Source organism: Hyla sarda, chromosome 11 (assembly GCF_029499605.1).
Source record: "Hyla sarda isolate aHylSar1 chromosome 11, aHylSar1.hap1, whole genome shotgun sequence".
Taxonomy (NCBI): Eukaryota; Metazoa; Chordata; class Amphibia; order Anura; family Hylidae; genus Hyla; species Hyla sarda.
The window spans coordinates 92923665-92945308 of NC_079199.1; the positions used below are offsets into that span (position 1 = coordinate 92923665).

The 21644-nt window shown below is 44.1% G+C and overlaps 1 protein-coding gene and 1 non-coding gene across 2 annotated transcripts; one reads left to right on the top strand and one right to left on the bottom strand.

Moving 5' to 3' along the window:
• The first annotated feature begins 2799 nt into the window (after positions 1-2799).
• Positions 2800-2953, top strand: LOC130295986 (5.8S ribosomal RNA). Its single transcript, XR_008849081.1, has one exon. It is a non-coding gene; the product is annotated as a 5.8S ribosomal RNA (ribosomal RNA).
• A 17770-nt stretch (positions 2954-20723) lies between these two features.
• Positions 20724-21644, bottom strand: LOC130294971 (olfactory receptor 5V1-like). Its single transcript, XM_056545128.1, has one exon. The coding sequence runs from the start codon at positions 21642-21644 to the stop codon at positions 20724-20726; it is 921 nt and encodes a 306-aa protein (XP_056401103.1).

Below are 21644 nucleotides of genomic sequence, written 5' to 3' on the forward strand. Positions count from 1 at the left end.
GCTTTGTCAATTTTTTTTCCGTACCCAAAACCGTAGCCTACCAAGGTTTTTGGTCCGGGTGAAAAACCGTATTGAAACGTATACTTTTTTTTTCACATGGGAGTCAATGGGAATGGTACAGACCTGTATGTGCGTACTGTTCCATACGGTTTTTTACTTTGCACAGTTTTTTTCTTGGAATTTCAATCAAACAAGTGAAACTTTATTCATAATGGAATGAAAAGTTAAAAACGTATACGTTTTTTTCTTAAAAAACGGATGCAACCGGACGTCACTTTTCAAACCGTATACGGGTTAAAATTTGTACACGTTTTGATAGAGTTTAGTCCGGTTTTGAGGAATCCGTTTTTTTATCAAAAACCTGTTACAGGAACCGTATTGTAAAAACGTGGTGTGAATGCCGCCTTAGCTGACTATCATGCACATAGCTGGTACTTTACCCTAACCGCCTCTCTGCCCCGTGCACTGTACCCTGCACTCTTGGCCTTCTACCAGGGCCCCACAATTTAGCTATCTACTGGCCCAGCAGAATTAGGGATTTTCCCTCAGCCTCCATATTGGGCCCAGCCACAGCTTCCTTCCAGTTTTAGGCGGCATTCACATCTCGTTTTTGCAATACGGTTGCCGTATCCGGTTTGATTGAAAAAAACGCATCGAACCGTATTGCAAACCGTATATATAGACATTTCATTGTAAACCGTATGCCAACCGTAGCATCAGGTTGTGCACGTTTTGCATCATTTACGGGTTTATACGGTTTTTAACGGTAAACCAAACCGTAGTCTACTATGGTTTTGTGTCCCGGTCAAAAACCGTATCCAACCTGTATACGGTTATTTTAAAATAGCGTTCTATGGTAACCATATTGAACCGTATATGTGCGTACGGTTACATCCGGTTTGCACAATACTGTTTTTCATTTATTTATTAATTTTTTAATTTTTTGGGGAAATTCAATAAAAAAAGAAGAACTTTATTTAAAATGTTGACAAACATAAAACCGTATCTGTTTTTTCCCCCAAGGAAAACGTATTAAAACGCATGCAAATGGTCATCCGTTTTCAAACTGTATACGGTTTAAAAACGTGAGGAGGCATATACGGTTGCATACGTTTCGGTCCGGTTTGGAGACATACGTTTTTTGTACAGAAACGGGATACGGGACCCGTATTGCAAAAACGAGATGTGGCCTTAGCTCTATATTGATTGCCACTTACAGGGTAACTTTATCCCCACAGTCCCGGCAGACTCCAGTACTAGCTACTCACAGATAGGGTCGCCACCTTTCTTGGAAAAAACTACCGGCCGTGCTAATTTGCATAATTAATTATATATGCGTGACATCACAGGATACACATATGCGAGGGAAATTTTGTCCTACTCTGACCCCCTATAACTTTTTTTTATTTCTCCTTATACGGCCCGGTGTTAAAAAATCTGCAGTTTTGTTTTGGTGTGACTTCTTGATCGCTTTTTTTTTAATTAAAGCAGTACTCCGGCGCTAAGACATCTTATCCCCTATTCAAAGGATAGGGGATAAGATGCCTGATCGCGGGGGGGGGGGGGGTCCCTCCGCTGGGGACCCCTGTGATCTTGCACGCAGCACCCTGTTAGAATCAATCCCCGGAGCGTGTTCTGATTACTGGCGATCATGGGGACGCAGCGTTGTGACGTCACGGCTCCGCCCCCTCAATGTAAGCCTATGGGAGGGGGCGTGACAGCTGTGGAGGGGGTGTCCCAGCGGCAGGACCCCCGCGATCAGGCATCTTATCCCCTATGCTTTGGATAGGGGATAAGGTGTCTTAGCGCCGGAGTACCCCTTTAAATTAAGGAGTTGCAGTTAGTTACCAACTACAACTCCCAGCATGCCCTGATACAGCCTGTGGCTAAGAGCTGCCCCAAAAGAAAGCTACAACTCCCAGCATGTGGCACTATATATTAGTATAGGTCAGTGTTTCCTAGCCAGGGGTGCCTCCAGCTCTTGCATAACTACAACTCCCAGCATGCCCGGACAGCCGCTGGCTGTCCGGGCATGCTGGGAGTTGTGGTTTTGCAACAGCTGGAAGCACTCTAGTTGGGAAACACTGGCATAGTATATTGTGCAACATTCCGGGAGTTGGAGGATTGGTTGGATAAATACACATATGCGAATGGAAATGTTGTCCTATTCTGCCCCTATAACTTTTTTATTTCTATTTATACGGGGCCTGTATGAGGGCTCATTTTTTGTGCCCCAATCTGCAATTTTGAACAGTACCATTTTGTTTTGATGTGACTTTTTGATCGCTTTTTAAAAAAAAATTTAATTTGGGAGTTGCAGTTAGTTACTAACTACAATTCCCAGCATGCCCTGATACAGCCTGTGGCTAAGAGCTGCCCCAAAAGAAAACTACAACTCCCAGCATGTGGCACTATACATTAGTATAGGTCAGTGTCAGCAACCCCCGGGCATCTTGGCTTCGGTCGAGATGCCATCAGTATACGGCTCCATGACTCCCTGGTTAACGCCTAGGTTGAAGCCAGGGGCATTTGTGGTCCCTTAGTAGCTTCGGCAAAAAGGGGCATCGAACCTGGATCCTTGCAGGTGCCTTTTGGCCCGGAGGTGAAGGGTAGGTTTGTTGGGGGGGCCTCTCTCCTGTTGGAGAAGGGCTTAGCGATAGACCGCATCCTTTGTGCACGTTTTTTTAGTGTGACACGTTTGCACTTATTCTTTCACTTTGGGTGATAGAGAGCGCTTGCTTCTTGGCTCTTAAAAAAATAAAATAGGTCATTGTTTCCCAACCAGGGGTGCCTCCAGCTGTTGCAAAGCGGTGGATCACTCGGCTCGCGCGTCGATGAAGAACGCAGCTAGCTGTGAGAATTAGTGTGAATTGCAGGAAACATTCATCATCGACACTTTGAACTCACTTTGTGGCCCCGGGTTCCTCCCGGGGCCACGCCTGTCTGAGGGTCGCTGAAAGTGGACCTTGCAACATGACCCTTAAAGGGGTACTCCGGTGTAAAACATTATTTTTTTTTTTTTTTTAAATCAACTGGTGCCAGAAAGTTAAACAGATTTGCAAATGAATTCAGTTAGAAGAAACAGACATGGTCGCACATCTACAATCTTGTATAATGATCTGATTGCTTCTCAGCATAATATCAAAAACTAACAGGTTGTTATTATACATTTTTGATCAAAAAGTACAAGCCCACTCATTGTGCATAGATGTGCGACCATGTCTGTCTTCTACCTGAATTCACTTTGTGTTTTCTATCCCCTCCTTTTTTTTTTTTATTTCTTTTTTTTTTTAACATGTGCTGCACTCTTCCCCACCCCCTCAGCCCAACCCTATATAAGTAGTAATTAGCTACACAAGGGCCATTTATTTCCTAGCAGCCTCCCAGTATGACTGGGAGAGTATGGTAAGTGAGCTATTACATCCCTGTTCACACTGATGTGGTGCTGTGTGGCGTCCGTTGCTGCCGTGGCGCCGTGTCTGCGGGCGGGTGCGACCCATAGACTGGTTTGAGTGGCATTGGAACCGCTCTGCCAGTGGGTGGTTCCCCCTGTGGGCACTGGTGTCGCAGCGGTGGTGTTCACCGCCCAGTGCTACGCCATTTTATGCTAGGGACGTTAGGGACCCACTCTAAATAGGTGGCCTTGACGTGGCGAGTGGGCTTGTACTTTTTGATCAAAACGTATATACTAACAACCTGTTAGTTTTTTAAATTATGTTGAGAAGCAATCAGATCACTATACAAGATTGTAGATGTGTACCATGTCCCCTACGGCAGTAGGGGGCGTGGAGCGGTGGGGGGAGCGGTGCGGGGGTGGCGGTGGTAGGACTCAGGACCCCCGGACAGGCAGGGGGAGAGTAGCGGGTGGCGGCGGTGGTCTATGGCACCGCAAAAGCCACTGCAATGCATTGATTTAAAGCGCCCGCTTTAAATCAATGATCTGCAGCGGTGTCGCAGGGGGATAAATAGCCGATAAGTTATACCGGAATATCGGTATGTTATCGGCTATCGGCCCTACCGGAATATCGGTATGTTATCGGTATCGGCCCTTAAAGACCGATATCGGTTGATCCCTATATTTAATCCCTTAAGGACCCAGCCCAAATATACCTTAAGGACCCGGCCATTTTTTGAACATCTGACCACTGTCACTTTAAGCATTAATAACTCTGGGATGCTTTTACCTTTCATTCTGATTCCGAGATTGTTTTTTCATGACATATTCTACTTTATGTTAGTGATAAAGTTTTGTCGATACTTGCATCATTTCTTGGTGAAAAATTCCAAAATTTGATGAAAAAATTGAAAATTTTGCATTTTTTTTACTTTGAAGCTCACTGCTTGTAAGGAAAATGGATATTCCAAATAAATTATACATTGATTCACATATACAATATGTCTACTTTATGTTTGCATCATAAAATTGACATGTTTTTACTTTTGGAAGACATCAGAGGGCTTCAAAATTTTCCAATTTTTCACAAAATTTTCAAAATCAGAATTTTTCAGGGACCAGTTCAGTTTTGAAGTGGATTTGAAGGGCCTTCATATTAGAAATACCCCACAAATGACCACATTATAAAAACTGCACCCCTCAAAGTATTCAAAATGACATTCAGTAAGTGTGTTAACCCTTTAGGTGTTTCACAGGAATAGCAGCAAAGTGAAGGAGAAAATTCAAAATCTTCATTTTTTACACTCGCATGTTCTTGTAGACCCAGTTTTTGAATTTTTACAAGGGGTAATAGATGAAAAATCCCCCCAAAATTTGTAACCCAATTTCTCTCGAGTAAGGAAATAGCTCATATGTGTATGTCAAGTGTTCGGCGGGTGCACTAGAGGGCTCAGAAGGGAAGGAGCGACAATAGGATTTTGGAGAGGGAATTTTGCTGAAATGGTTTTTGGGGGGCATGTCACATTTAGGAAGCCCCTATGGTGCCAGAACAGCAGAAAACCCCAACATGGCATACCATTTTGGAAACTAGACCCCTCAAGGCACGTAACAAGGGGTCCAGTGAGCCTTAACACCCCACAGGTGTTTGACGACTTTTCGTTAAAGTCGGATGTGTAAATGAAAAAAAAAATTTTTCACTAAAGTGCAGTTTTTCCCCCAAATTTACCATTTTTACAAAGGGTAATGGGAGAAAATGCCCCCCCAAATTTGTAACCCCATCTCTTCTGAGTATGGAAATACCCCATGTTAGGATGTAAAATGCTTTGCGGGCAAACTACAATGCTCAGAAGAGAAGGAGTCACATTTGGCTTTTTGAAAGCAACTTTTGCTGAAATGGTTTTTTGGGGGCATGTCGCATTTAGGAAGCCCCTGTGGTGCCAGAACAGCAAAAAATACCCACATGGCATACTATTTTGGAAACTACACCCCTCAAGGAACGTAACAAGGGGTCCGCTGAGCCTTAACACCCCACAGGTGTTTGACGACTTTTCGTTAAATTTGGATGTGTAAATGAAAAATAATTTTTTTTTTACAAAAATGCAGTTTTTCCCCAAAATTTTACATTTTTACAAGGGGTAATAGGAGAAAATGACCCCCAAAATGTCTAACCCCATTTCTTCTGAGTATGGAAATACCCCATGTTAGGACGTAAAATGCTCTGCTGGCGAACTACAATGCTCAGAAGAGGAGGAGCGCCATTGAGCTTTTGGAAAGAGAATTAGTTTGGAATGGTAGTCAGGGGCCATGTGCGTTTACAAAGCCCCCCGTGGTGCCAGAACAGTGGACCCCCCCACATGTGACCCCATTTTGGAAACTACACCCCTCACAGAATTTAATAAGGGGTGCAGTGAGTATTTACACCCCACAGAACTTTGGAACAGTGGGCTGTGCAAATGAAAAAGTTTATTTTTCATTTTTACGGACCACTGTTCCAAAAATCTGTCAGACATCTGTGGGGCGTAAATTCTCAATGTACCCCTTATTACATTACGTGAGGGGTGTAGTTTCCAAAATGGGGTCACATGTGTCGGGGGTCCATTGTTCTGGCACTATGGGGGCTTTGTAAACACATGTGGCCTTCAATGCCGGACAAATTTTCTCTACAAAATCTTCTGAGCATTGTAGTTCGCCCACAGAGCACTTTAAATTCACATATGGGGTATGTTCTTACTCAGAAGAGATGGGTTTACAAATTTGGGGGGGCTTTTTTCCTATTTCCCGATGTGAAAATGAAAAATTTAGGGTAACACCAGCATTTTACCCACATGTGGGTATTATTTTTTTTTGCGTTTGTCAGAACCGCTGTAAAATCAGCCACCCCTGTGCAAATCACCAATTTAGGCCTCAAATGTACATGGTGCACTCTCACTCCTGAGCCTTGTTGTGCCCCCGCAGAGCATTTTACGCCCACATCTGGGGTATTTCTGTACTCAGGAGAAATTGCGTTACAAATTTTGGGGGTCTTTTTTTCCTTTTACCGCTTGTGGAAATAAAAAGTATGGGGCAACACCAGCATGTTAGTGTAAAATTTTTTTATTTTTTTACACTAACATGCTGGTGTTGCCCCATACTTTTTATTTCCACAAGCGGTAAAAGGAAAAAAAGCCCCCCAAAATTTGTAGTGTAATTTCTCCCGAGTACGGAGATACCCCATATGTGGCCCTAAACTGTTTCCTTGAAATACGACAGGGCTCCGAAGTAAGAGAGCACCATGCGCATTTGAGGACTAAATTAGGGATTGCATAGGGGTATTCTACGCCAGTGATTCCCAAACAGGGTGCCTCCAGCTGTTGCTAAACTCCCAGCATGCCTGGACAGTCAGTGGCTGTCCAGAAATGCTGGGAGTTGTTGTTTTGCAACAGCTGGAGGCTCCGTTTTGGAAACCCTGCCGTACAAGACGTTTTAAATTGTTTATTGGGGGGGGAGGGACAGTGTAAGGGGTGTATATGTAGTGTTTTACTCTTTATTAGGTGGTAGTGTAGTGTAGTGTTTTTAGGGTACATTCACACTGACTTGTTACGGTGAATTTCCCGCTAGGAGTTTGCACTGCGGCAGAAAATTTGACGCAGCCCAAACTTGAAGCAGGAAATTTACTGTAAACCCGCCTATGTGAATGTACCCTGTACGTTCACATGGGGGGGGGCAAACCTCCAGCTGTTTCAAAACTACAACTCCCAGCATGTACTGACAGACCGTGCATGCTGGGAGTTGTAGTTTTGCAACAGCTGGAGGCACACTGGTTGGAAAACCTTCAGTTAGGTTCTGTTACCTAACTCAATATTTTCCAACCAGTGCGCCTCCAGCTGTTGCAAAACTACAACTCCCAGCATGTACTAATCACGAAGGGCATGCTGGGAGATGTAGTTATGCTATAGCTGGAGGTACCCAACTACAACTCCCAGCATGCCGAGACAGCTGTTTGCTTTCTGGGCATGCTGGGAATTGCAGTTTTGCAACATCTGGAGAGCTACAGTTTTTAGACCACTGCACAGTGATCTCCAAACTGTGGACCTCCAGATGTTGCAAAACTACAACTCCCAGCATGTCCAGACAACAAACAGCTATGTGGGCATGCTAGGAGTTGTAGTTTTGCAACATCTGGAGGGATATAGTTTAGAGACCACTGTATAGTGGTCTCAAACTGCAGCCCTCCAGCTGTTGCAAAACTACATATTCCAGCATGCCCAAACAGCTGTCTGGGCATGCTGGGAGTTGTAGTTTTGCAACATCTGGAGGGCTACAGTTAGAGACCACGGTCTCAGACTGTAGCCCTCCAGATCTACTTACCGGCTTCCGTAGGATCCCGGCAGCCGTCCTCTTCAGACGCACGTGACGCCGCCCGCCGATCAACGTCGCCGCAGCCTCCGGATGGGTAAGTGGACGTCGGCGCCCGGTCCCCTTCGGTTCCTCGTTCTGCCCCGCCTATTGTGGGAGGGCAGGACGGGGAAAACGAAAGTTAACCCCCCCGCCCCCGGTCTGCTATTGGTCGTCGCCTCTGACGATCAATAGCAGACCAATAGCAGGGATAGGAGGGGTGGCAACCCTGCCACCTCACTCCTATGCCTACAGGGGGATCGTGGGTGTCTTGGACAACCGCGATCCCCCTTCTATTTCGGGTCACCGGGTCACAATAGACCCGTATTACCCGGAATCGGCGCAAATCGCAAGTGTGAATTCACTTGCGATTTGCGCCAATCGCCGACGTGGGGGGGTCTGATGACCCCCCTGGGCATTTGCACGGGGTGCCTGCTGATAGATATCAGCAGTCACCCCGGCCCGGTCCCCGCCCGGCGCGCGGCGGGGACCGAAATTCCCACGGGCGTATGGATACGCCCTGGGTCCTTAAGTACCAGGACGTCAAGCGCGTATCCATACGCCCTAGGTCCTTAAGTGGTTAATACAGCCGTACTTTATTTAAAAAACACTCAGCAGGTACATCCATGAGCAAAACGCATTTCGGGTATAAGCCTACCCTTTTTCAATTGTAGACGTCTGGCTTCGGCTCCCAACCACGGTGACATGAGATCGTGACGTCACGACTCCGCCCCGTGTGATGTCACGCCCCGCCCCTCAATGCAAGTCCCATAGACTTGCATTGAGGGGGCAGGGCGTGGTGTCACACGGGGCGGAGTCGTGACATCACGATCTCCCGTCACCGTGGTCGTGAGGCGTTAGGATGAGAGCCTTCAGCGCTGCCGGAAGCCGCAACAGGTGGGTATGTTATCGGCTATCGGCCCTAACCTCCACCGATTATCGGTATCGGCCCTAAAAAAACGATATCGGTCGATCCCTATATTTAATACAGCCGTACTTTATTTAAAAACACTCAGCAGGTACATCCATGAGCAAAACGCGTTTCGGGTACAAGCCTACCCTTTTTCAATTGTAGACGTCTGGCTGTCACGCCCCCTCCCATAGACTTGCATTGAGGGGGTAGGGCATGATGTCACACGGGGCGGAGTCGTGATGTCACGATCTTCCGTCACCATGGTCGTGAGGCGTCAGGATGAGAGCCTTCAGCGCTGCCGGAAGCCGCAACAGGTGGGTGCTGCAGCCGAGATCCCGGGGTCCCCAACGGCGGGACCCCCCGCGATCTGACATTTTATCCCCTATCCTTTTGATAGAGCATAAGATGTCTAGGGGCGGAGTACCCCTTTAAAGTGTACCTGTCGTCAACAAACACTTCTTATATAATGTAGATAATACCCTTATATGTATATTTGTAATATACATTGGTTAAAAAATGTGTATAGTTTTGTCCCTGCAGCTATTGCATGTGTGTCTCTATGAGGAGACCAAATACAGGAAGTGAGAGTGGACAAGCAGGGCTCTGTGCACTAACAAAAAGCAGGACAGTGTGCACTGAGGCTCTATAACCTGCTCCTGGCTCATACATCAGGATGATTGACAAGCCAAGAGCCTGCACAGATCCCTGCTTGTCCTACCCTCACTTCCTGTTTTTGGACTCATCATAGAGACACACAGACAATATCTCCTGGGACAGCATTTTTTCACCCAAAAATATAAAATTTTTAACCAATGTCTATTACAAATATACATATAATGTTCTTATCTACATTATATAAAAAGTTTTTGTTGACGACAGGAACACTTTAACATACCAATAATACCAGTGTCTGTGAAAAGATAGGAGGGGGGGGATTTATGAAAACCTGCCCAGAGGAAAAGTTGCAGAGTTGCTCATGGCAACCAATCAGATCGCTTCTTTCATTTTTTCACAAGCCTCTTTAAAAAATGAAAGAAGCAATCTGATTGGTTGCTATGGGCAACTCAGCAACGTTCCTCTGGGCAGGTTTTGATAAATCTCCCCCAGGGTTCTTAACTAGTCATGTCAAGAGCTAAACCCTATAAAGACGCTGTGTGGGCCCAAGAACCATCATGTTCTGGTTGGTGGGGCCCCAGTATATCAAGCTTTGGGAGCCCTGGTGTAGAACTTGGTTCCTTTAGTGGTAAATGGATGGGTTATAGGAGCCCATTGCGCTATATTATTCTAGGTTTTCCATAAAGTATCAATCAGATGTATTCACTTTTCTACTTTTTGTAGTGACTACTATATTTTCAGAAGTGTTTTTGTCTTACTGTGTAATAGAGAAGTGATACCATTTGTAGTGACATATCCTCCTTTTGGTATTTTATTTTTTGCGTTTTTGAAACATATGATGCAAATCTTCTTTTTAAGGTGAATAATACAGTTTACTGATTTTATGAATACTCTGACCGGCTGTAACATTAACAGCACAAACAACCCCTTAAGGACGCAGCCCATTTGGGCCTTAAGGACGCAGACAATTACATTTTTACGTTTTCGTTTTTTCCTCCTCGCCTTCAAAAAATCATAACTCTTTTATATTTTCATCCACAGACTAAAATGAGGGCTTGTTTTTGGCGCGACCAGTTGTCCATTGTAATGCCATCACTCACTTTACCATAAAATGTATGGCGCAACCAAAAAAATACTATTTGTGTGGTGAAATGAAAAAGAAAACCGCAATTTTGCTAATTCTGAAACGTTTTGTTTTCACGCCGTACAATTTACGGTAAAAATGACATGTGTTCTTTATTCTTTGGGTCAATATGAGTAAAATGATACCCATGATAACATACTTTTCTATTACTGTTGCGCTTAAAAAAAATCGCAAACTTTTTAACCAAATTAGCATGTTTAAAATCCCCCTATTTTGAAGACCTATAACTTTTTAATTTTTCCGTATAAGCGCGGTATGAGGGCTCATTTTTTGCGCTGTGATCTGTACTTTTTATTGATACCATATTTGCTTATATAGAACTTTTAATCCATTTTTTATAAATTTTTTGGGGAATAAAATGTTATAAAAAAGCATCTATTTTGGAAATTTTGTTATTTTTACGTTCACGCCGTTCACCATACGGTATCATTAACATTTTATTTTAATAGTTAAGATATTCACGCATGCGGCAATACCAAATATGTATAGAAAATATTTTTTTAACACTTTTTGGGGGTGAAATAGGGAAAATCGGACAATTTATGTTTTTATTGGGGAGGGGGTTTTTCACATTTTTTTACTTTATTTTTTAAACTTTTAAACTTTTGTTTTTACACTTTAATAGTCCCCATAGGGGACTATTTAAAGCAATCACTCGATTGCTAATCCTGTTCAGTGCTATGTATAGGACATAGCACTGATCAGTATTATCGGTCATCTTCTGCTCTGGTCTGCGGGAAGGCAGATCAGAGCAGAAGACTCCCAGAAGACAGCGGAGGCAGGTGAGGGGACCTCCGTCTGCCATGCTGGATGATTGGATCGCCGCGGCAGCGCTGCGGGCGATCCAACCATTCATTTTTGTGACCGCGATGCTGTAGATGCCGTGATCTGTATTGATCACAGCATCTGAGGGGTTAATGGCGGACATCCGCGGGATCGTGGGTGTCCGCCATTACTGGCAGGTCCCTGGCTGCGATCACCACCTGGGACCTGCCACGAATGATCCAGGCATCGCACCGATGCTCGCGGTTATGCTTAGGATGTAAATGTACGTCCTGGTGCGTTAAGTACCATCTCGCCAGGACGTACATTTACGGCGCTCGTCGTTAAGGGGTTAAAGGGGTACTCCGGTGGAAAACTTTTTTTTTTTTTTTTAAATCAACTGGTGCCAGAAAGTTAAACAGATTTGTAAATGACTTCTATTAAAAAAATCTTTAGCCTTCCAGTACTTATTAGCGGCTGTATATTACAGAGAAAGTTCTTTTGTTTTTGGATTTCTCTGCTGACACCTCTGTCTGTATCCAGAGCAGCGTAGGTTTGCTATGGGGAATTTGCTCCTGTTCTGGACAGTTCCTGATACGGACAGAGGTGTCAGCAGAGATCTTTGTGGTCAGAGCTTTCTCTGTAGTATATAGCAGCTAATAGGTACTGGAAGGATACAGATTTTTTTTAAAGAAGTAATTTACAAATCTGTTTAACTCTCTGGCACCAGTTGATTAAAAAAAATATATATGTTTTCCAAAGGAGTACCCTTTTAACCCCTTAACGACGAGCGCCGTAAATCTACGTCCTGGCGAGGTGGTACTTAACGCACCAGGACGTACATTTACGTCCTAAGCATAACCGCGAGCATTGGTGCGATGCCCGGATCATTCGCGGCAGGTCCCGGGTGCTGATCGCAGCGGAGATCCACCGGAGTACCCCTTTAATGAAGGTGACCGCTTGTGCTACCAGAACAGCTCTGACCCATACAGACATGGGGGGGGAGATTTATCAAAAACTGTGCAGAGGAAGAGTGGTGCAGTTGCCCATGGCAACCAATCAGATGGCTTCTTTCATTTTTAAAGAGGCCTGTGAAAAATGAAAGAAGTGATCTGATTGGTTGCTATGGGCAACTGGACAGCTTTTCCTCTGTTTTGATAAATCTCCCCCATGGAGTGTATGAGATCTTTAAAGGGGTCCAGATTTAAGGGGGTATTTTCACAGTATAAGGGATAACACGCTAATACGTGGGGGTCCAGCCATTGGGACCCTCACCGATCCCGAGTATGAGGATAAGATTGTCCCTGGAATGAATGACTGCTTAGTGCTCGGCCTCATAGACAATGAATGGAGGCCTGGCCATTAGCATCTATATACTGGAGGACATTTTACCTATTCTATTGATAACATACCTTTTTTTATGTTTTTTTAGCAATTTTCCACAGCAGGTCTTCTGTATGGTCAGACGAGACGGGCCATCTATCTACACAGACATCCATAAGCCATCAGTGCCCATGACCATGTTGTCCGTTCAGGGAGCCCTTTTGTTAGGTACTATCCCCTAAATCAGTGCTTGCCAACCAAGGGGCCTCCAGCTGTTGCAAAACTACAACTCCCAGCATGCCCGGACAGCCGTTGGCTGTCCGGGAATGCTGGGAGTTGTGGTTTTGCAACAGCTGGAGGCACCCCGGTTGGGAAGCACTGCCCTGAATCCATTCTGCAGACCGTGTGACCCTTTATCTTCTTGTCTCAGTCTCCCAGCAGAGCAGATAAGTGCCCAGCAATGGATTCTTAAAGGCCGCTGAGTATGATGTATCCACATAAATTATGTAATAACAGGACATCTTTACAGAGTCTGAAATGGAAGCGTAAAGATACTCAAGAGCCGAGGAATGGAGGGGGAGAAGTATCAATGCACATCGAGGGGCTGTAGGAATAATGCGGAGAGTGCTGTGTCCTGTGAATGGAGAAAGCAAATGGATTGTTGTGGTGACTGTCCGCTCATACAACAGCCCCTCTGTTCTCACACTCTCTCTATCTAGTCTGTCTATCATCTATCTATCTATCTATCTATCTATCTCATATCTATCTATCTCATATCTATCTATCATATACCTATCTCATATCTATCTATCTCATATCTATCTATCTCTCTATCTCATATCTATCTCATATCTATCTATCTCTCTATCTCATATCTATCTATCTCATATCTATCTCATATCTATATATCTCTCTCTCTCTCTTTCATATCTATCTATCTATCTCATATCTCTCTCTCTCATATCTATCTCTCTCATCTCTCTCATATCTCTTTCTCATATCTCTCTCTCACATCTCTCTCTCATATCTCTTACTCTCATATCTCTCTCATATCTCTCTCTCTCTCATATCTCTCTCTCTCTCATATCTCTCTCTCTCATATCTCTCTCTCATATCTCTCTCTCTCATATCTCTCTCTCATATCTCTTACTCTCATATCTCTCTCATATCTCTCTCTCTCTCATATCTCTCTCTCTCTCATATCTCTCTCTCTCATATCTCTCTCTCATATCTCTCTCTCTCATATCTCTCTCTCATATCTCTCTCTCATATAACTCTCTCTCATATCTCTCTCTCATATCTCTCTCTCATCTCTCTCTCATCTCTCTCTATCTCATATCTCTCTATCTCATATCTCTCTCTCTCATATCTCTCTCTCATATATCTCTCTCATCTCTCTCTCTCTCATCTCTCTCTCTCTCATATCTCTCTCTCTCATATCTCTCTCTCTAGCTCTCTCTCTCTCATATCTCTCTCTCTCATCTCTCTCTCATATCTCTCTCTCTCATATCTCTCTCTCTCATATCTCTCTCTCTCATATCTCTCTCTCTCTAGCTCTCTCTCTCTCTCTCATATCTCTCTCTCATATCTCTCTCTCTCATATCTCTCTCTCTCATATCTCCCTCTCTCTCTCTCTCTCTCATATCTCCCTCTTTCTCTCTCATATCTCTCTCTCTCTCTCATATATATATCTCTCTCTCTCATATCTCTCTCTCTCCTATCTCTCTCTCTCCTATCTCTCTCTCTCTCTCTCTCTCTCTCTCTCTCTCTCTCTCTCTCATATCTCTCTCTCTCATCTCTCTCTCTATCTCTCATATATTTCTCTCTCATATCTCTCTCTCACATTTCTCTCTCTCATCTCTCTCTCATATCTCTCTCTCTCTCTCATTTCTCTCTCTCATATCTCTCTCTCATATCTCTCTCTCATATCTCTCTCTCTCTCTCATATTTATCTTTCTGTGGTGTCTGGGGTGTTGCAACGGTATAGAAGGGTCTGGTGGTATTAACCCTGTGGGATAAGGTGTTATTAACCCCTGATTTGTCGTGACGCCAGGACGTGGTTGTTTTCTGCAAAAGGCCCTTCCGACAACCAACACCAAAACAGCAGGCAATAAAGTCCACAGCAGGAATTATGAGATAACTGGAACTTTTACTTAAACTTCTTATGAAACAGTCTTTACAATTATGCAGTTTCTCTAGAGGCCACCGGGATGCAGGATACCTCACAGGCTTGCTGGGACTTGTAGTATTGAGAGGATTTATGCAGGCCACCGTGCTACTAATTGTATACTTGAGTTGAGTAGTAGTCACTAGAAATGTAGATAGAGCTTGATAACTCATGTTTTGAAGTGGCTGCAGGTTCCTTAGGCTTTGGCCTAGTTGCAATTGTGCAGAAATTGGTATTGCTGTAGTGTACAGGATGAGGAGCAGGAACCAAGAGAGTGAATTTAGAGACTACTGCCCCTTATATACTAGGGGGGCTGGACTAAATCCCATTGGTGGCAAAGACTGTAGGCCCTGTACCCAGGGAACTCATGGTACATCACATGACAGTTGATCACATGACCCAGGAAGGTCCTATACATTTGTACAACTTTATATACAATAAACAATATGCACAATACATTTACAATGCATTTATATGAAGCAGTAACTGATGAGCAAGGGGGGAAGCCCTGCAGGAGAGCCCTGCAGGGACTTAGAAAGGGTACAGGACCATGTCCTGTACCGGGACACCACATATCTATCTATCTATCTATCTATCTATCGATTTCATATCTATCTATCTCATATATGGCCGGACTGGGAGCAATAATAGGTCCGGGCATTTTAGATCAAGCAGCCCATTTCGGTAATGGGTGTGGCTATGTGAAGGCGGAGCCACAATGGGGAGGTGGCAAATATTATTATAATTGGGTATAATAGGGTACATAACAGGAAAAAAAATATTACATACTGTGTATATATATATATATATATATATATATACACATTAACATAGCTAAGACAATTTCCTGTGATGAACACATGTACCTCTAAATAAATCATATAGTTACCGAATAACACCGGTACCATACATATTACCATCATACTGTTATTGACCAAATCCTTTATACATGCCAGTATTGCCAATAATACCAGAATACAAGGAGGAATATTATCTCCATACATATTACTGTCATACTGTTACTGACCAAATCCTGTATACTGAGACCAATATTGCCAATAATACCAGTATACAAGGAGGAATATTATCTCCACACATATTACTGTCATACTGTTACTGACCAAATCCTGTATACTGAGACCAATATTACCAATAACAGAATACAAGGAGGAATATTATCTCCATACATATTACTATCATACTGTTACTGACCAAATCCTGTATACTAACCAATATTACCAATAATATTAGTATAAAAGGAGAAATATAATCTTTGCTATTGCCATAATACGAGGCCCATTTCAATGTTTGCTATGGAGCACACTTTTTTCTGTATGTTATGTACACCACTTTTCTTTCAATATATCTAGAGCAGTGGTCTTCAACCTGCGGACCTCCAGATGTTTCAAAACTACAACTCCCAGCATGCCCGGACAGCCAACGGCTGTCCGGGCATGCTGTGAGTTGTAGTTTTGCAACAGCTGGAGGTCCGCAGGTTTGAGACCACTGCTGTACGCTGTATCCCTATGCCCGGGCTGCAAAGGCTAAAGAAAATAAACTAAAACTTACCTACGTCGGCCTTACGCTGGGGACGGGAACGTCGGACAGCTGTCAGCCTAACACCGGATGGAGCGATGTCCCGCCCCGGCCAGTGATAGGCTGAGCCCACTGTCATGTTAGAAGCCGGCTGTTGCAAAACTACAACTCCCAGCATGCCCAGCAAAACTACAACTCCCAGCAACATCTGGAGGTCCGCAGGTTGGAGACCACTGATTTAGTTTTTATACATGAGACTTATCCTTTAAGGGGGCTGCTGCACTTCAACTACCAAAAGGTGGCTGCTGTACTACAACTACAGAAAGGGGGTTGCTGCACTACAGCTACGTAAAGGGGGCTGCCACTACAACGACAGAAAGGGGGCTGCTGCACTACAAATACAGAAAGGGGGTTGCTGCACTACAACTACAGAAAGGGGGTTGCTGCACTACAACTACTGAAAGGGGTCTGCCACTACAACTACAGAAAGGGGTCTGCCACTACAACTACAGAAAGGGGGCTGCTGTACTACAACTACAAAAAGGGGGTGCCACTACAACTACCTGAAGGGGGCTGCTGCAATACAAATATCTTAAGGGGGGCCGCTGCACTACAACTACAGAAAGGGGGTTGCTGCACTACAACTACAGAAAGGGGGTTGCTGAACTACAGCTACCTAAAGAGGGCTGCCACTACAACGACAGAAAGGGGGCTGCTGCACTACAAATACAGAAAGGGGGCTGCTGCACTACAACTACAGAAAGGGGGCTGCTGAACTACAGCTACCTAAAGAGGGCTGCCACTACAACGACAGAAAGGGGGCTGCTGCACTACAAATACAGAAAGGGGGCTGCTGCACTACAACTACAGAAAGGGGGTTGCTGCACTACAACTACAGAAAGGGGTCTGCCACTACAACTACAGAAAGGGGGCTGCTGTACTACAACTACAAAAAGGGGGTGCCAATACAACTACCTGAAGGGGGCTGCTACCAATATCTAAAGGGGGACTGCTATATACGGGCGGGCTGCAACTATATACAGGGGCTACACCTACAGGGAGTAACTACGTACGGGGGGCAGCTAGCTATATAACACAGGTGCTCTGAATAGATAGGTGCTACCTACAGGTGTAATGGGGAGAACTAGGTAAAGGGACCTGTCTACTTGATGGAGGGGGTAACAGTAACAGTATGATGGTAATATGTATGGTGATAATATTCCTCCTTGTATTCTGGTATTATTGGTAATATTGGTCTCAGTATACAGGATTTGGTCAGTAACAATATGATGGTAATATATATGGTGATTACAGATGGTAGTCACTGCTATCTCTTTATGTTCTTTACCCCGTGGCTCTTTACCCCAGTGGATTAAGCAGCGGTAACTGATACAATTCATGTATCTGGTGTTGCTCTACTGAAGTGAGCATACTGTTCAATAATAATAATAATTTATGACCAATCATAGATCTTCAGTTCTTTATTCATATCATACTAGACACAGACATGTTTGGTGCCGGATGTGTCGCCTCGGCCAGCATGGAGGCCGGTGTGTTCAAAACAAGGTAAGTGGTTACAGCTGTTTCTTGCCTAAGGCATTTATTGGACAAGAGCTGGACATGTGACCAAGTCTGCTTTTCCCCTGTACAGAAAATACATTGCAATTGATTCAGGTTTTTCAAGATTTTAACCCTCTGCACTCTGCAAGGAGCTCAGTTTATGCATGTTTTACAACATACATACAAGGATATGTCTATGCAATGATAAAGACCTTCACCAATTGACAAATTTTAACTATTAGCTGTGTCTTTTAGATTTTTTTGTAGGTTCTATCATGATCATTTATATCCAACATTTATTTGCATCCTTTCCGGTTTGTAAAAGGCAAGATAAGAGAGCACATATCATTTACCATCTGAGGATTGGTATACCCGAAAATAACCCTTTTTATGTGTATCCTGTGCATTTTTTAATGTAGTTTATTAATATGCACTTGTCACTTTAAAGGGGTTATCCAGAAATAAAAAAAACAGAGCTACTTTCATTCGAATACCGCTCCCCGTCTGTTTCCAGGTTTGGTGTGGTTCTGTAGCTCAGTTCCATTTAAGTGAATGGAGCCAAGTTGTAAAACCACACCCCACCAGGAGACAGACAGGGAGCGGTTTTTTGAAAGAAATTAGCTGTGTTTTTCTATTCCTGGATTATCCCTTTAATATTTAAATTATTGTTCACTTTCCATAAATTGGTTAAATGTACACATCACACTGCAATATAAATATGAACTTTATTTGTGATACACGATATGTCTTTTATTTGTACTATATTCATTATGAAATACACCATTATTACAGTTTTTAATGTCACATTATTTATATATATAAAATATTTAGGTTCACATTGAGACTTGCATTGAGGTGGCGTAGCGGAACTAAATGGGCTTTTGGAACTAAATGATCTGAACACTGGGGCAGTGGAGTACCCTTTTAAATAGATGTAACAAACAACCCTACAGCCTCCAGCTGTTGCAAAACTACTACTCCCAGCATGTTGGACTATATAGTAGTATATAGTATAGGTCAGTGTTTCCCAACCAGGGTGCTTCCAGCTGTTGCAAAACTACTACTCCCAGCATGTTGGACTATATAGTAGTATATAGTATAGGTCAGTGTTTCCCAACCAGGGTGCCTCCAGCTGTTGCAAAACTACAACTCCCAGCATGTTGGACTATATAGTAGTGTATAGTATAGGTCAGTGTTTCCCAACTAGGGGTGCCTCCAGCTGTTGCAAAACTACTACTCCCAGCATGCCCGGACAGCCGTTGGCTGTCCGGGCATGCTGGGAGTTGTAGTTTTGCAACAGCTGGAGGGCCTCAACAGCTGGAGGGCCTACTGTAGGTATAGTATATTATACAGACCCCTGTCCATCCCAGAACCCTGACTCACCTTCCCAGTTGCTGCAGGGACCATCAGGGGAGGGTGAGCCAGGCCATACATCCTTCCTGTAGTGTCCGGCGGCATTCCGGGCAGAGGGTGAAACGGTCCGGGCTGTCCTTCTTCTCCACTCCGGGCAGGCTCCGGCCTAGTAACGCTGCATAGACGCCGCTGCGCATCGACGCACCTGACGTCACGGACGTAGCGGCGTCTATGCAGCGTACTGGGCCGGAGCCTGCCCGGAGTGGAGAAGAGGACCCCCGGAGAAGGACAGCCCGGACCAGTTCACCCTCCACCCAGAGGCCCGGACCACCCCCATTACGGGTAAGTTTAATTTTTTATTGACTCAGAGGGTGGGGGAGGGGCCCGACCGGTATAGCGGTATGGGCAAAAATCCATACTGTGGGAGAAAAAAAAAACGGTATCCGGTTCATACCGGTATACCGCCCAGCACTATATATATATATATATTTATATATATATATATATATATATATATATATCTTTGTACTATTTGCACAATATCTGCACATAATATGGGTCATAGCATATGATCCGTCAAATTAATTGAACCATCAGCTTATGTCTTCGCCGCTCCATTCCCTAAATGTGCATGCCCGGTGTCTGAGCAGTTCACCCCTCCATGTCTAGTAGCGTGGCCGTGCGTCCTAAGTAATTTCATGATGGAGGAACATATGTTTCCCGGACAGGACACTGTGCATTTGCTTCTATTGTAGAATGACATGGGCGGAAGGCGGACAAGCGTTCTGGATGTGCCCCACCTCCCCCTATTTAGACAGAATGCGGACATATAGATTGTAGCCCCCTGATGAAGGCAATGAAAACGTGCATTTGAGGTCCATCACAGCACACTGATACTAAGGGTGCATTTACACCACGTTTTGCAGTTACGGTCACTGGATCCGGCTGGAAAATGTGAAAACTGGGCACTCCCGTACCCCAGCCGGACCCAGCCCGTATCTCATTCACTTCAATGAGCCAACCGGAGTCAAATAGTGACTCCGGTCGGCTCATTTTTGCCTTGTATGTGGTTTGCTGGCCGGACTGAAAACTGTAGCATACCACGGTTTTCAGTCCAGTCAGAAAACTGTATTCGGGCAAAAATGTGCCGACCGGACTATCTGGGTCCGGCTGGGGTAAGGTAATGCCCGTTTTTCACATTTCCCAGCCGGATCCGGTCACCGTATTAAACAATCATGGTGTGAATGCACCCTAACATTGTGAGTGTTTTTGAGTTGGGATTATTTTTGCCATAAGAAGTATCTGGGGGATCATCCAGTATAGGTAAATGTGGCTTATAATTTATGGGGCTATGACCCATAGAGGTATACATTAGCATACATTTACTGAGGATTCTCTGGGGCATATAAGCATATCCCTTGACATTGACATATGCACTATGTATTTAATCCCCCATTTTGTGTCTGAATACATTTAGAGATACACTTGAAAAATTGTTACACTGACATCCTGCGTTGTGCCCCATACCCTCAGGTGTAACCCAATTTATCAGAATAACACCTGTAATCAATCTTTGTATTCACTAACCTTGTCTTCCATTATTTCCATGAATTAATTTAGTTATCGCTTTTCTAAACTCTTGGTTTCTAATGCTATATAACAAGGGGTTAATGAACGGCGTTAGTACTGTGTATAACAAAGACCTCAATTTGTTTTCATGAATAGGCTTTCCCCTTGCAGTAAATACATAGACAGTAACTAGAATCCCGCAGTGTGTGCTGACCGTGACCAAATGTGAGCTACAGGTGGAGAACGCCTTCTTTCTTCCGGAGGAGGTAGAAATCCTCAAGATAGTTATAAAAATAAACACATAGGAAAAGATGATGAAGAGAAATGGGATGAAGATCAGGGTAAATGAGATGATTAAGTCGTGCCATTCCACCAATTCTTCGTTTGACGAAGCCAAGATAAGAAATGGTGCTAAATCACAAAAGAAATGGTCGATCACGTTAGAGCTACAAAATTTCAGGTGGAAGATTATATAAAATTCACTTGGGCTGAGGAAGAGACCGGCCGCCCAGGACCAAAAAGCCAGATGAAGACACAATTTTGGGGTCATTACAGAGGAATATCGCAAAGGTTGACAGATGGCCATGTATCGGTCAAGAGACATAGCAGCAAGGACCAGCGATTGAGTGTATACCGAAAGAGAATGAAGGCAGTACTGGATAAAGCACCCAGTTGTGGTTATTGTAGCCCCAGCCATCAGTATAACATGTAACATGTTGGGTACAATGTTGGTGGTGAACAGAAGATCCACAAGTGCTAGATGCTTGAGAAAGTAGAACATGGGGACCTTGAGCTGGTGGTTGGTGGCAACCAAGATGACGATCAGAAGATTTCCAACTAATGTGGCAAGATAAGCCAGGAGGATGCAAAGGAAAACTAAAATCTTGAAGTTATGAAGACTTTGGAATCCCAGAAGAAGGAACTCAGACACCAT

Bases quoted from the DNA above. Each gene is read 5' to 3' on its own strand.
- LOC130294971 (XM_056545128.1), bottom strand. From the start codon at position 21,644: ATGGTGTCTGAGTTCCTTCTTCTGGGATTCCAAAGTCTTCATAACTTC.